This window comes from Castanea sativa, chromosome 3 (genome assembly GCF_040712315.1).
Source record: "Castanea sativa cultivar Marrone di Chiusa Pesio chromosome 3, ASM4071231v1".
NCBI lineage: Eukaryota > Viridiplantae > Streptophyta > Magnoliopsida > Fagales > Fagaceae > Castanea > Castanea sativa.
In genome coordinates this window covers 44,101,018-44,116,294 of record NC_134015.1, presented here as the reverse complement: position 1 = coordinate 44,116,294, position 15,277 = coordinate 44,101,018, and the positions used below count along the sequence as shown (strand labels likewise).

Here is a 15,277-nt window from a genome sequence, read left to right as displayed (position 1 = left end):
CCATAAAGCCCAGCTCCACTTTTATCTATACAAATGTGTTTGAGCCCACCAAAACCCAAAGCCCACAAAGCCTGATGGCCGTAAGAGGTAGGTTAGTTTGAGTTCTCTCTATACGTGAGACACAAGAATACAAGATACGTGAAACACAAGTTAACTAAAAGCAGTAGGGTTAGTAGTTGGTACTATAAATTCAGTTTGTCGTACAACAAAATTTATTTAACTGCTCATCCTAGAATACCAAACCACAAAGAGAGAATCACAATCACAAGCACTGCCTCTTCTTTTTGGTTTTTCAATAATCAACCTCAGATTCCTCCTTTAGGTCAGTCCAGCTCTTCTTTGATCTCTTTCTTTCTATCTATGGTTGCAGAATTTGAGTACCTTTTATTCGAACGTATTTGGTATTTTGCTTGCAGAATTTTGTGTTTTTCTCTTTGATTTCTATTGATTTTTTTTTTTGTTGGATATTTCTGATCATAAATTATGTAAGAATTGCGTGATTTTATTTTTGTGGATTTTTTTCCTAAGTTTTTTTACTTTTTATCTTATATTTTATATTTTATATTTTCTAGATTTTAGTGTTTAAACTATTATTATTATTATTATTATTATTATGGTTTGCAAAATTATTAATTAATTTTTTAAAAAAATTTCTTTTTTGGTGTTTGTTAATTTAATTCTTGAGCGTGTTATATATACTTAAGGAAGTACATACGTTGGGATTGTGAACATGGGTTGTGCTAAGATTGTTTGTTCTGCTTTGTTATAATATTTGTTTTTGGGTTTTTTTATTTAAAGACTATGGACTTTTACTAAACCTGTTACCTTTATTTATTTAGCTATTTGGCTTGGGCGACCAACGTGTTTTAATTGCTGAATCACTTTGCCATAGATGCTGAACACAAGCCATAGTTTTAAGTTTTAAAGGTTACTCCAGGTTCTCAATTTATGTGTAATATAATACTTTTTGGTGGATTTTGAATTGATCTATACACAATTAGAGCAATAACATATCTAAATTATATATTTAGGAAAGCATTGCATTGAAACTGATTTGACATTCTCCTATTAATGTAATGCCCAAGTATTTTATTAAAGCATTTTGGCTAGTAAGAACTTTTGAGATGATATTTAACTCTTTTGTTTTTCTATTTCATATATTCCAGTTTACCCAAAAAAAAAAAAGATAGTTGACGAATAAGTTTAATGTTATAATAGTTTGGCACTGAACGAATGTTTTCATTCTCAAGTGCAGTTTAGCAGGATTTGTTTCAGATTTCATGTGGTGGTAATTTTTCTGTAGTATTTGTATTAGTCTCATGATAAGAGTGCTACTGCCATGTTGTTGTCTCTGTGTGTATCATAATAATATGTATGAGGTGATATTGTCTCATTTTGGCCAGTAACATGGCTGAAGAGTGAAGATAGACATGGTTCTTTTAGTGCATGTTGACAGGTTCTTGTTGGAAGATTTGAGCTTCACTTGAAATAGCTAGGGAATTCTGGATAGTGTCACCTCGTTGATTGTTGGTTCACGTTGAAATAGTGTTTTGGGAGTTTCTAGACATAACTTATCATTGGTTCTGATGATGCTTTTTTTATTCACCAATTAATACACTGCTGCCATGAGTTACAATATCTTCTGTCCATGCATATGTGACCTTTATTTTGTTATTTATGTTTTACTTTTCTTGTTCATCATCGAGTTTGGAATCTTAGCCTATATGCTCCTCTCTTTTTTGCTCAGAAATGTGAGTTAATTTTTTATCCTGTTTTTGCAGCTTTTTCTATGTCTTCTATCACAATGGCAGATGGACAAGAAGCTGATAAGAACATTGAGATGTGGAAATTCAAGAAATTGATCAAAGATCTCGAAGCTGCTAGAGGCAATGGTACAAGTATGATTTCTCTAATCATGCCTCCGCGTGATCAAATATCCCGGGTTACCAAGATGTTGGGGGATGAGTTTAGTACTGCCTCAAACATTAAAAGTAGGGTAAATAAACAATCTGTGCTTGGGGCAATTAAATCTGCACAGCAAAGGCTTAAACTTTACAACAAAGTTCCTCCCAATGGGCTTGTGCTCTACACGGGTACAATTGTAACTGAGGATGGGAAGGAAAAGAAGGTCACAATCGATTTTGAGCCGTTCAGGCCAATCAATGCATCTGTTTACCTTTGTGACAACAAGTTTCATACTGAAGTGCTGAATGAGCTTTTAGAATCTGATGAAAAGTTTGGTTTTATTGTCATGGATGGTAAAGGGACCCTTATTGGGACTTTGAGTAGTAATACCAGAGAGATTCTTCATAAAGTTAGTGTTGACCTTCCGAAGAAACATGGAAGAGGAGGGCAATCAGCCTGAAGGTTTGCCCGTCTTCGGACGGAGAAACGCCACAACTATGTGAGGAAGGCAGCAGAGCTTGCCACTCAATTTTTCATCAATGCTTCCACCGGCCAGCCCAATGTTTCAGGATTAATACTAGCTGGGTCGGCTGACTTAAAAACTGAGCTCAGTCAGTCAGCCATGTTTGATCCCCGTCTTCAAGCCAAAATATTAAAAGTGGTAGACGTCTCTTATGGAGGGGTGATTGGTTTCAATCAGGCCATCGAGCTGTCCTCGGAAATCCTGTCCAATGTGAAATTTATTCAGGAGAAGTGCTTGATAGGCAAATACTTCGAGGAGATTAGCCTGGACACTGGGAAATATGTTGTTGGTGTAGATGATACACTGAAAGCTTTGGAGATGGGTGCTGTTAAGATACTTATTGTATGGGAAAATCTGGATATTAATAGGTATGTGTTGAAGAATAGCACTACTAGTGAGATTATCATAAAGCACTTGAATAAGGAGCAAGAGGCTGATCAGAGTAATTTCCGTGCTCCTGTTGGCTCTTCTGAATTAGAGGTGCAGGAAAATATGCCTCTTCTGGAGTGGTTTGCTACTGAATACAAGAAGTTTGGTTGCACACTTGAATTTGTCACCAACAAATCTCAAGAAGGATCCCAGTTCTGCAGAGGTTTTGGTGGGATTGGGGGAATACTCCGCTATCAGCTTGATATAAGATCATTTGATGAGTTTTCTGATAATGGTGAAGTTTATGATGATTCTGAAGATGATGGAGAAGTTTGTGATGATTCTGAATTGGAATCAATCAACAGTTTCCCAATGCTGATGCAGGAGAATGGGGCAAAAAGGACTTCACCAGTGCAGGAGATCAAGGAAACACAGAAGGAGCTTAATTAAGTCATTTCATTTAGATGTTAGATTGTTCCCAAAAAAAAAATTACAGCAGATATGTTTCTGCGATTGGAGCAGCTGGGTAAGAGTCACATGAAGAATAATGTGCTATATCAGGTGCTTCCACTGCTTTGGGAATTTGATAACGTGCAAAGTTTATTCCATTATTATGACTTTAGTTTATGTTTTTAATTCTGTTTGATACATTTATTATAATTTTGGTCATTTGTGTTAACTTTTGACGGATATCCTTGGTGGTTTCATCCTAGTTTCGATACTATAATAAAATGTTACAGATATTAAGTTATGGGAGTTGTTTTTTTCTGAGTTGTGGATGGACTGCTGCTGCTTTGGTGCTTCTAAGCATGTATGCCATGTGAAAAAAAAAAGCAGGGACTGAAGCCAGTTCCTTATAACCACTATCAAACAATTGCATGAGTATGCTAATAAAAATTAATTGCTAGTGTACAATGAAGTAGGTTGCTTTTTCAAGTGAGTTTTGTGTCAGTTTGGTTTAGCCTTTTTCCTCTCTTTTTAGTTACAGTGTAGCAAAATAAATCAACGAAAATAAGCTATGCCAAAAGACACTTAACTTTTTTTTTTTAGATGGGAATGCTATCCAATTCAGTAGATATATTAAATTGGAATGTATGAGATTTTTAGATGGGCAATTGTGCCAGTTAGAGTCGATTACTTTAAACCCTAATGCTATGGGATTTCTAGACTGGAAATTGTGCCAACAAAATGATCAAATGTATTGATCAATCACATCCTTTAAGCCAACCCTAACACTATGTTTTCACTCCCAGGAAGTTTCTGCATCAGTTGTTATTGGTTTAAACCCAGACTCTCCTAGATTAGTTTGTTGAGTTTCCAACAATACTAACCAGTCTACCCAATCATATTACTACTAGTATTCAACGGTAAGTAAAGGGTTTGACATTAAAAGTAGTATTTGGTCTTACAAATAATATGATCTAGGTTCCCTTGTACCATTTGATTTCCTAAGTGCTAATCTGGTTCCCCCCCCCCACCCCCCGCGCGCGCGCACACACACACACACATATATATATGTATATATATATATATATATATATATATATATATATATATATATCATTTATACAACAAACAGGTACACCCTAGTGGAAGAAACTAATGCATAAAATTCAAGTTCAAATCACAGGATCGAAAGAATAATTGGAAGATTAGAGAACATACACGTTTTATCAAGCAACAATTGATGGGATTGGAAATGTTATATGGTTGAATGTCCATAAATGTAGATGCAAGATTAGGGTGTCCCCCAATGGTATCTGTGCGGGCCCGAATATGGCTTTTGGGCCTAGAAGGAGTTTTGGGCTCACAATCTATTTATATTGTGGGCTTTTGGATTTCCTACAATGGGGGATACTATGCTCGGCAGCCCATGTACCCAAGTCCCTTATGCTCTCAAGACCACTCTCCCCCTCTTTCCAAGGTGATTACTACCTCTCCTTAGTCTCTGCTCTACAGAATTGCCAACCTCTTCAACTGAGTCTTCCTTGCCTATTTATAACCAAAGTTAGTGGAATGGTCATGATCACTCTTCCAGTGGGTGGAAGGAGAGGTCCAATACTGTCTCTCCTAAATGGATGTTCAATTGTGAGTGGGGGAAGGTAGCAGTGGCATTGGAACTAGCTCTACCGCTAGACTTAATGCTCGGCAGGGGAATTCCCTAGGCAACGGAGAGGTCCAATACTGTCTCTCCTAAATGGATGTTCAATTGTGAGTGGGGGAAGGTAGCAGTGGCATTGGAACTAGCTCTACCGCTAGACTTAATGCTCGGCAGGGGAATTCCCTAGGCAACGGAAGGAAGGTCCAATACCATTTCACTTAAGTGGATGTTTGGTGATGGGTGGGAGAGGGTGGCAGTGGTGTTGGAACCTGCTCTACCAGTAGGTTATCTGCATGGCAGCGGATCCCCTAAGTGATGCCGTGCATTCCAAGTTCAACCTGCTCGGATGACATATCTGTTAGAGGCAGCGAGACTTCACACTCGCTGGCCATGCCACGAGTGTTTTTACACGTGATCAGCGTAAGGTTCTTACACGTGTTATTACCTCCATGGGCCTCTGAGTAAGTGGGCTTGAAGGAGGGTAACGCCCGTACAATAGCCCCCCCTTGATTCATGCACTGCCTCAGGTGATGAATCAAGGATCCCGGGTTAGGTCATGATGATGACTTCCCGTGAACGAACACTCCCTACACACAGCCAGGGCAATCGTCATAGCAGATTTCTCGAAAATGGCGCAGTGTCAAGTCGTCACATTAGTAATTAAAATTCAGTAAAACCGTCTAACGGTTCGTGAACCATCTGACGGTTTGTAAACCGTGCCCACGCATGTGGGAAGGTTACCCAAAAGGAATTTGGGAGGGTTTTCCCGCTCCTTGCCTCATTAAATGCCTCAAAGTCTTATAAATAGCCCATTCTGGGCTTCTATTTCATTTTTCGTGTTCCTTTCACTCCCAATCTCTCCTTTGCCGAGCATTCCTCTTCTGCGCAAAAATTCTTCCTCAGTTCTTCACTCCCTAGAGCCCAAAGTAAGTTTTCTCTGCCTCTCTTCTCCTTTTCGATTCTCTTCTGTTTCATACTTTAGGAATGAGATTTTCTCACCTTCTCACCCCTGGGGCTGCCTTGGCTAGTTTTAGAGAGACCTTTGGTGTCCCAGGAGATGTCGACATTGCATACTGCAATGTGGACAGTATCGAATTTGAGAGGGCGGCTGACTCAAACGCAGCCTTCTTTCCGTTGATATCTATACTTGAGGATGGGGTTAGATTTCCTGTAGACCCTCTCATCATAGGCACCCTAGGATTCTATGAGCTGTGCCCTGACCAATTTCCCCCTAATTTTTATAGAGTTATTAGTTGTGTCAGCCGACTAAATCAGATGTTCGGGCTGCAACTGAACCACCATGACATCAATTTCACGTACAAATTGTGTGGTAATTTTACGACCGACTATTATTTAAAGACCAGAGATATGCGAGTCTGGCTTATCTCTTGTCTGCCCGACTCCAACAGAAATTCGACTGGAGAGTTTGTTCGGGTGCACAGCAACTGGCTCGCCAATGAGCTACTTTGCCCGCTTTTGCCACGTGCAGTCGGTCAGTATCGAGAATCTCGGCCTATTCCGGTTTTGTATCTTTTATTTGTGAGTTTAATTGATCGGTTTATCCTTGAATTTTTTGTAGAATCAAAAAGGTTCCTACCTGACTCCCGAGTCATACACGCGTGAGATCTCAATTTTGTCCTTAGGTCGGAGATTTTCGTGCATGAGGACGGGCAACTTCAGGCCTCTCACTTGATCCTCGGTGTTAACCCAGTGTACACCACCTGGCAAAACTTCAGCCAGGCGCTTTTGGTAGACAGTCCGCTCCTGTCGTACATACGTTCGACACAAAAAATTCCTTCCACCCACGCTTACTAATGGTGAAGCCCGAGACCTCGGCCCCCGCTATACCACCGTAGATGACATTGCTCAAGTAAGGGACGAATCCGCCGAGCGAGTGTCCCAAAACCGAAGAAGACACGAAGTCATCAAATAGCTTGAAAACGCTGCCCTAGCAACCGAGGAAGAAAACACCGAACCCACCGGCACCTCGGGCGTTGAACCCGGCCACGCGAAAAAAATGGTGAAGCAGAGGGAGATGACCTTTGCTCGGTTCATACCCGGTGCCGGCCCCACGACTCAACCTCAAGCCCCCCAAGGGACCGTCCCTGCTCTTCCCGTTGGTGAGACAAGAAAGAGGAAACGAGTCATTGATAAGAATACTCTCGTCCCAGGTGACACCCTACCCAAGACCTCGCCTCGCACAAGGGGCGAGCCCAGGATCCAGGAGACGCCGGTCGTTACTCCACTAGCGGCTCAGGTTGATACCACCGTGGCATCTTCCTTTGGGCCTGAGGTCGGCTGGCAACCTGCCTTTCTGTTGGGCAATAAGCCCTTACCGGCAACTACCAGCGTTCGGCTATGGGACAAAGGCAAAGGGGGCGGGTAGCTCAAAGCATGGTGCAAGGCCTCCTGCTGCCTGAGGATGTCCACTACTTTTCAGAGGGCGACGACGAGACGCTTGTCAGACAGCTACAATGGCATACCATTGCTGTAATTCTCTACTCCCTTTGTCGCATACGTTGTAACGGGTAGATTTCTTCCCAGTTTCACCACTCTGTTACTGTTTTACTTTCAGGCCGCACAGTTGACCGGCATTATGGACGGGAGGCTGAAGGATGCAGCCAAGGCTGTTGAGTGGGAGAAGGTGCTGAAAGCTGTTGCTGAGGTTACTGCCAGGGAGAAGGAGAAGGCTGCCGTGGCATCGAAGCGGAAAGTGATAGACGCCGAGAACGCCCGTCAGTCCGCCGAGAGCAAGCTGACCTTCCTGGAGACGAAGCTAGGTGAGACAAAACTCAGGTTAGCGAAGGCAGACAGCTTGAACCTTACCCACACCGATCAAATTGCTGACTTGAAGGAATCCCTAGAAGCCTGTGAGGAAAAATGGTACAACGCGGGCTTTTCGGAGGCTGAAAAATCGGTGGAATCGATTGTTCACCAAGCTTGGTGCCATGGATTCGAGGAGGGATGGTTCGTTGCTCTCAAAGCGATGGGGGTGTTCGAGGACTCTCTGTTGTGGAATCCAACTCAGATCCCTTATTCGGCCCCCCCTCCGCCCGTTCAAAGTCAAGCAGATGCCACGGACGAGGAAGACACTCCGAGCATGAGGGATCTTGTGTGGGACATTGATGCTCATGTGGAAGCTGCTAACCTGGAGGTTACAAGCAACATCCGTACCGGAGCTGAGACAGCTCAAGATCAGACCCCCTAGTAGCTAGGCCGAACAATGACAGGTTTGGGCAACCTTCTAACCCTACCGTTTGAAAACTTAGCTCTCTTTTCTTTTTGTTGGTTTTATGCTTGATGAGCCCAAATCGTCGGGCTGTGGCGATGGAACAATTTCTTTATCTTTCGTGTTTTAATTAATGTCGTTCAGTATAAATTGTGCTTCTTATTGTTGCTTGTTTGATAACTGCCGATTTTATAAGATCAGGGTTAACCTGCTCATCATACCTTACTTTCTCACTACCGGGGGCCGGGAGCAGCCTTTCTGCCCTTAAGGTATTCTGGCTTGGGACATTAGTTGTTCTGCCCGGGGATTAGTGTCTGTTATTAGAAAATAAAATGATGTCTTAAAGTTTCCGCCTGCTTGGTGATAGGAATCGAACCGAGGAAAGGCTTTAGACCTTAGAAAGTGATAGCTTAAGGTTTCCACCTGCTCGGTGATAGGGACCAAAATGAGGATAGGTTTCTGTCCTTAGAGAAATGTAGCTTGAGGCTTCCACATGCTCGGTGATAGGAATCGAACCGAGGATAGGTTTCTGTCCTTAGAGAAATGATAGCTTGAGGTTTCCACTTGCTCGATGATAGGAATCGAACCGAGGATAGGTTTCTGACCTTAGAAAAATGATAGCTTGAGGTTTCCACCTGCTCGGTGATAGGAATCGAACTGATGATGGGTTTCTGACCTTAGAAAAATGATAGCTTAAGGGTTCCACCTGCTCGGTGATAGGAATCAAACCGAGGATGGGTTTCTGACCTTAGAAAAATGATAGCTTAAGGTTTCCACCTGCTCGGTGATAGGAATTGAACTGAGGATCGGTTTCTGACCTTAGAAAAATGATAGCTTAAGGTTTCCACTTGCTCGGTGATAGGAATCGAACCGATGATGAGTTTTTGTCCTTAGCGTGAATGAGTTGTCTGCACACTCGCGATTCTCCCTATATTTATTGCCCGACGATAATAACTTAATAGTAATGGGGTTAAATGCACCTGCATGAATAAATACCGTCATATTAAATACGTAATAATGCAAAATTACATCAAGTTTACATTTTTGGAGAATAACCGGTCAATGATAGAACTTTTTCAAGTTGTGAACATTCCATGGCCAGCGAAGCGGTTTTTCCTCCAAATCTTCCAAGTAGTACGCTCCTGCCCTTGCAATAGTAGTCACTCAGTAGGGCCCTTCCCAGGATGGAGCTAGCTTCCCTGCATTAATGTCTCACATATTCCCTACGACCTTACGAAGTAATAGATCTCCCCCAGCAAACTCCCTCTTCCTTATAGCTCTATTGTACCTCTGAGCGAGTTTTTGCTGATATTCTGCCAGACGAATGGTGGCTGATTCTTGGTATTCTTCCAGCAAGTTCAGCTGCTTCACCATTAGCTTCTCGTTTTCGTCCGGAGCGAATCCTACGACTCGGTTGCTGCATAGGTTTACTTCAGCGGGGATTACAGCCTCTGCCCCATAAGTTAGAGAGAATGACGTTTCTCTCGTGGATCTCCTCGGAGTTGTCCGGTATGCCCATAGGACGCTTGGCAATTCCTCGACCCATTTTCCTTTGGCACCTTCCAATCTCCTCTTTAGTCCGTTTACGATGGCCTTATTTGTGGCCTCTGCCTGGCCGTTGCTTTGTGGATATGCCGGAGTAGAATACCGATTCTTGATGCCGAGGTCACTGCAGAACTTACGAAAATCTTTGTTGTTGAACTACAAACCATTGTCTGACACAAGAGACTCCGAAACGCCAAATCTCGTTATAATGCTTCTCCATACAAACCTCTTAGCGTTAGCATCTCGGATGTTCGCCAGCGCTTTTGCTTCTGCCCACTTTGTGAAGTAGTTTACTGCCACCAGCACAAACTCGAGGGAATGGCCCGACTATGTCTAGCCCCCACTGGGTGAATGGCCACGGGTTGTTTACTAGGTTCAAGTTCCCGGTAGGTTGGTGGATCACTGGGGCGTGTATTTGACACTGCTCACATTTTCGTGTGTGCTTGGTTGCATCTTTCCTCATCTGCGGCCACCAAAACCCTTGAGTCATTGCTCGGTGAGCCAATAAGCGTCCCCCCATGTGACTACCGCACACACCCTCGTGCAGTTCAGCCAAGAGCTCCTTAGCTTGACTAGGACAAAGACACTGCAAGTATGGTCCTTCGAACAATCTTCGATATAACTTCCGATCGGCAGGTAGCCAATATCGGGCCGCGGTTCGTCGTACTTTGGCTGCCTCTTTCTCATCTTCTAGGGCCCGGTTGTCTGCAAGGAAATCAATGATGGGGTCTATCCAGCACCTTTCAGCTATGGTGACCTGTGCAATTGGTGCTTTAGCAGTGATACTTGGTTCAGCCACCAACTCCACCCTGATCAATCGAGGCACCATGTCAGCTACTGATGACGCTAGCGTTGCCAAGGAGTCGGCGTGCTGATTCTGTCCCCAAGCTACCCGTTCAATTTTGACATTTGAGAAATTACATATGGTCTGCTTCACTAGCCGTAGATACTCAATCATCCGGGGGTCCTTGGCCTCAAAGTTCCCTTGCACCTGATTAACTACTAGGAGAGAATCCGAGTAAACTTCCACCTCTTTGGCTCCCAAGTCCATGACAACTCTTAGTCCGGAAAGCAGAGCCTCATACTCGGCCTCATTATTAGAAGCCTTGAAGCCCAACTTGAAGGAGTACTTTAGCTTTAGCCCTTCCGGGGTGATGACCACAATTCCAGCCCCCACTCCTGCCGTATTGGACGCGCTGTCCACAAACACTTTCCAAGGCCTGATCTCTGCGAGGCGGACTACATTTACACTTTTTGGTGAGAATTCGGAAATAAAGTTTGCAAGTACTTGTCCCTTCATTGAGTTCCTCGGTCTGTATCCGATGTCGAATGAGCCTAGCCGAGTCCCTCACTTAGCTATCCTCCCCGTAAAGTCAGATCTTCTCAATAATGACTGAAGAGGATACTCGGTCAGAATATGGACGGTGTAAGCCTGAAAGTAATGGGGGCAATTTTCGGGTGGAATGCACGAGTGCCAACACCAGTTTCTCCAATGGTAAATACTTGGTCTCAGCGTCGACAAATGTCTTACTTATGTAGTAAACCGGCAGCTGCACACCACTATCCTTCAGTAGCACAGAGCTGGCTGCATGCTTGGATACTGAGAGGTACATATACAGGTCTTCTCCCGGCTCCGGGCCTGTCAATGCTCATCCCAGGTAGTCCTTAAGGTCTAAGAAGGCACTGTCACACTCCTTGTCCCATTGAAACCCCCTCCATTTCTTCAAAAGCTGATAAAATGGTCGGCACCGATCAGCGAATTTAGAGATAAATCGGTTGAGAGTAGCCAACATGCCGGTCAATTTTTGAACCTCTTTAGGATTGCTCGGTGGTTTGAGACGTTTCACGGCTTCAATCTGATCGGGGTTAACCTCGATCCCTCGTTTGGTAATTAAATAACCTAAGAATTTGCCGGACCCTACTCCAAAAGCGCACTTATCGTCATTGAGGCGCAGCTGGTGTCGTCGGAGTATCTCAAACACCTCTTTAAGGTCGTCAACGTGTTGCCCTTCCTGCTTGCTTTTTATCACCATGTCATCAATGTATACCTCAACCGTACGTCCAATCTTGTCCCTAAACATCCTCGTCATCATCCGTTGGTAAGTGACTCCCGCGTTCTTCAATTCGAATGGCATCACGATATAATGGTAGTTAGCGTTAGGTGTTATGAACGCAGTCTTCTCCTGATCCTCGGCAGCTAAGGCAATTTGGTGATAACCCTGGAAAGCATCAAGAAAGCTCATTCTCGAGTGTCCGCACATAACGTCCACTAATTGATTGGCATTAGAAACGGATCCTTCGGGCATGCTCAGTTTAGATCAATGAAATCAACACAAACCCTCCACTTACCGTTCTTCTTCTTCACGACCACTGTGTTTGCAAGCCATTCTGGAAAGAACGTTTCCTTTATAGCCCTGGCTTCCCTCAGCTTTCCAACCTCCTGTCTGACGGCCTCCACATGCTCTTTAGAGGATCTTCTCGGCCTCTGCTTCTTAAGAAGGTATAAAGGATCAACATTCAACTTGTGAACTATAAATTCAGGGTCAACCCTGGGCACCTCATATGGACTCCAAGTGAATACATCTATGTCTCGAATAAGAAAAAGTAGTAACTCCACCCTTTCTCGGTCACTCAAACTTGCCCCTATTAGAAAACTCCCTTCTCCGTCCGGCAAAATTTTTACTTTAACTAGGTCTTTGGTGACGTTGGTCCGCTCCACTAAGGGCTGCTGTGATTGCTACAAGGGAGCCTTCTTGGTTGATTCCAATGGTTCAGTTTGTTTGTTGGCCGTGGCAACTAAGCACTATCTGGCCGCTTGCTGATCACCCCTTATCACTGTAATCCCTTCTCCAGTTCAAAACTTGAATTTTACGTGCAAGGTGGACGGCACAGCCCCCATGTCATGGATCCACAACCTTCCGAGTATTGCCGTGTACGGCGAGAAAGAGACAACCACTATGAACGTCACCATTACCTCCTTACCTCCCATGTTGACCGGAAGTGAAATCTACCCTTCTGGAGTCACCATATGGCCATCAAATCCCATCAACGGTGTATCATACTTGGACAAATCCTCCTTTTTCAGGCCGAGCCCCCTATACAAGTCCGGGTACATTACGTCTGTGCCACTCCACTGATCTATCATTATTCTCTTTACTATGAAACCCCTTACACGGGATATGACTACTAAAGCATCGTGGTGCGGCTGATTGGTGCCTTCCATGTCATTGTCGTCAAACGCTATGGGTTGTCTAGTCTCAGCTTCTTCTTGAGTGGGCGTTCGCCCGTGCAACTTTCAGTTGATACCATGGCTAATACCACGCTTGTTCTGTGTGCTTGTAGGCTCATCAGTACTGCATGGATGACCTTTATCACTCCCAAAGGGGGCGAGGGAGAGTTTCCGCGCAGTCGACCCGCCTGCCCGGTCTCTTGATTCCTTGTTTCCACTAGGAACTCTTTCAAATGTCCCGCCTTCACCAACTGATCTAGATGATCTTTCAATACTCTGCATTGCTCGGTGGAGTGCCCTTTATCTCTGTGGTAGGTGCAATACAAATTCTGATTTCTCTTTGATGGGTCGCCCGCCATCTTGTTTGGCCGCTTAAAATACGGCTCATTTTTTATCCTATCAACGATCCTATGTACGGGCTCCTTGAACGCTGCATTGACTCCTCCAATCACCGGACCGGGCTCTTGAATTCTCAAATCCATCCTGTTTCTGGGATTGAAGCCAATATTCCGAGGATAATTGATGATTGGTGCTTTCCCCTTGGTCTGCAGCCGATCGTCTTCTAAACGCTTGTACTCCTTGATACGCCTCATCAACTGCCTCATATCCTCGGGAGGCCTTCTCGTCAATGATTCTCTCAGCCCGAACTCTTCAGGTAACCCCATCCGAAAGGTGCTTGCCACGATCTTTTCATTGCCCCTACCGATCTCGTTATACAGCTTCCAGTACCAATTGGCATAGTTGCGAAGGGTTTCCCCATCCCCCATTTTCATTGATAGTAACGTGTCTACGGGTTGCGGAACCCGGCTGCAAGTCATGAACCACACTCCAAACTCCTGGATCAGTTTAGAAAAACTATGGACCGAACCTTTCTTCAATCCGTTGAACCACCTCAAAGCGGTGGGGCCGAGGCTCGAGGGGAAAACCTTACACATCAATGCATCGTTATGGGCGTGTAAAGACATCATTTGAATATAGTGACTTACATGTTCTACCGGGTCTGTCTTTCCAGTGTAGGAATTGAACGGCGGTCGTGTGAACCTGCTTGGCATGGGTGCGCTCTCAATATCTCTCGAGAATGGAGACCAGGCAGCTTGGCATAATGTTCAGCTCATTGCATCCATGGCCACATTTTGAGGTCGCCCTTCATCCAGGGAAGTCGATTCACGGTCCGCATACTCTCGTGAACGGTCGCGGTGTCGACGAGACTCGGATTGATGGGATCCTGCCGTGTGGTGATTCCCTACACTTGCCGACCTTTCCCTTCGTTCCTCATGGTCCCTTATCCTGCGTCTGCCCTGCGCTTGCAATTCCAAATCCCTCATCGCCCTACGTAGGCGCTCGAGCTCGTGATCCCTCTACTCAAGCTCCTGGTCTTTTCTGTCGAGGTGGCTGTGGCCCGAGGCATCAGACATTGTCCGGAGGGTTTGGCATGATCCTTCTCTGGGTCCAGATTCCTCTGCTTCCTCATGTCGTCTGTCCTCTTGCCTCTTTTGCCTCCTTTCTCGCCATGTAGACCCTCGCGATGACCCTCCAGAGCCACTCTCTACATGACTTCCCATTCTACTTCCAGACATTCTCCAGTGCGCGCCTAGATAATACCACTGCTTCGTAGGAGATTCCCACAGACTGCGCCAATTGTGCGGGCCCGAATATGGCTTTTGGACTTAGAAGGAGTTTTGGACTCACAATCTATTTATATCGTGAGCTTTTGGATTTCCTACAATGAGGGATACTATGCTCGGCAGCCCATGTACCCAAGTCCCTTATGCTCTCAAGACCATTCTCCCCCTCTTTCCAAGGTGATTACTATCTCTCCTTAGTCTCTGCTCTACAGAATCACCAACCTCTTCAACTGAGTCTTCCTTGCCTATTTATAGCCAAAGTTAGTGGAATGGTCATGATCACTCTTCTGGTGGGTGGAAGGAGAGGTCCAATATTGTCTTCCTAAATGGATGTTCAATTGTGAGTGGGGGAAGGTAGCAGTGACATTGGAACTAGCTCCATCGCTAGACTTAATGCTCGGCAAGGGCATTCTCTAGGCAACGGAAGGAAGGTCCAATACCATTTCACTTAAGTGGATGTTTGGTGATGGGTGGGAGAGGGTGGCAGTGGCATTGGAACCTGCTCTGCCAGTAGGTTATCTACATGGCAGCGGATCCCCCAAGTGATGCCGTGCATTCTGAGTTCAACCTGCTCGGATGACATATCTGTTGGAGGTGGCGAGACTTCACACTCGCCGGCCATGCCGCGAGTGTTTTTATACGTGATCAGCATAAGGTTCTTACACGTGTTATTACCTCCATGAGCCTCTGAGTAAGTGGGCTTGAAGGTGGGTGACGCCCGTATAGTATCACAATTTGAAAATAGCTACAC

The 15,277-nt window shown here is 44.7% G+C and overlaps 4 protein-coding genes across 4 annotated transcripts; 2 read left to right on the top strand and 2 right to left on the bottom strand.

Annotated features, from left to right (window-relative positions):
* Nucleotides 1–228: 228 nt before the first annotated feature.
* Nucleotides 229–3,482, top strand: LOC142629679 (eukaryotic peptide chain release factor subunit 1-3-like). Its single transcript, XM_075803718.1, has 2 exons — nucleotides 229–322; nucleotides 1,782–3,482. Exon 2 carries the CDS (start codon nucleotides 2,528–2,530, stop codon nucleotides 3,245–3,247), a length of 720 nt encoding a protein of 239 aa, XP_075659833.1. The 5' UTR covers nucleotides 229–322; nucleotides 1,782–2,527; the 3' UTR covers nucleotides 3,248–3,482.
* LOC142629011 (eukaryotic peptide chain release factor subunit 1-1-like) lies at nucleotides 1,805–2,365 on the top strand. Its single transcript, XM_075803016.1, has one exon. The coding sequence runs from the start codon at nucleotides 1,805–1,807 to the stop codon at nucleotides 2,363–2,365; it is 561 nt and encodes a 186-aa protein (XP_075659131.1).
* Nucleotides 3,483–9,339: 5,857 nt separating the features above from the next.
* LOC142629010 (uncharacterized) lies at nucleotides 9,340–10,972 on the bottom strand. The gene is made up of 2 exons (XM_075803015.1): nucleotides 9,950–10,972; nucleotides 9,340–9,828 (listed from the first exon to the last, which is right to left on the bottom strand). The coding sequence occupies exons 1-2, from the start codon at nucleotides 10,970–10,972 to the stop codon at nucleotides 9,340–9,342; spliced, it is 1,512 nt and encodes a 503-aa protein (XP_075659130.1).
* Nucleotides 10,973–12,912: 1,940 nt separating this feature from the next.
* LOC142629008 (uncharacterized) lies at nucleotides 12,913–13,668 on the bottom strand. Its single transcript, XM_075803013.1, has one exon. The coding sequence runs from the start codon at nucleotides 13,666–13,668 to the stop codon at nucleotides 12,913–12,915; it is 756 nt and encodes a 251-aa protein (XP_075659128.1).
* Between the last annotated feature and the right edge of the window lie 1,609 nt (nucleotides 13,669–15,277).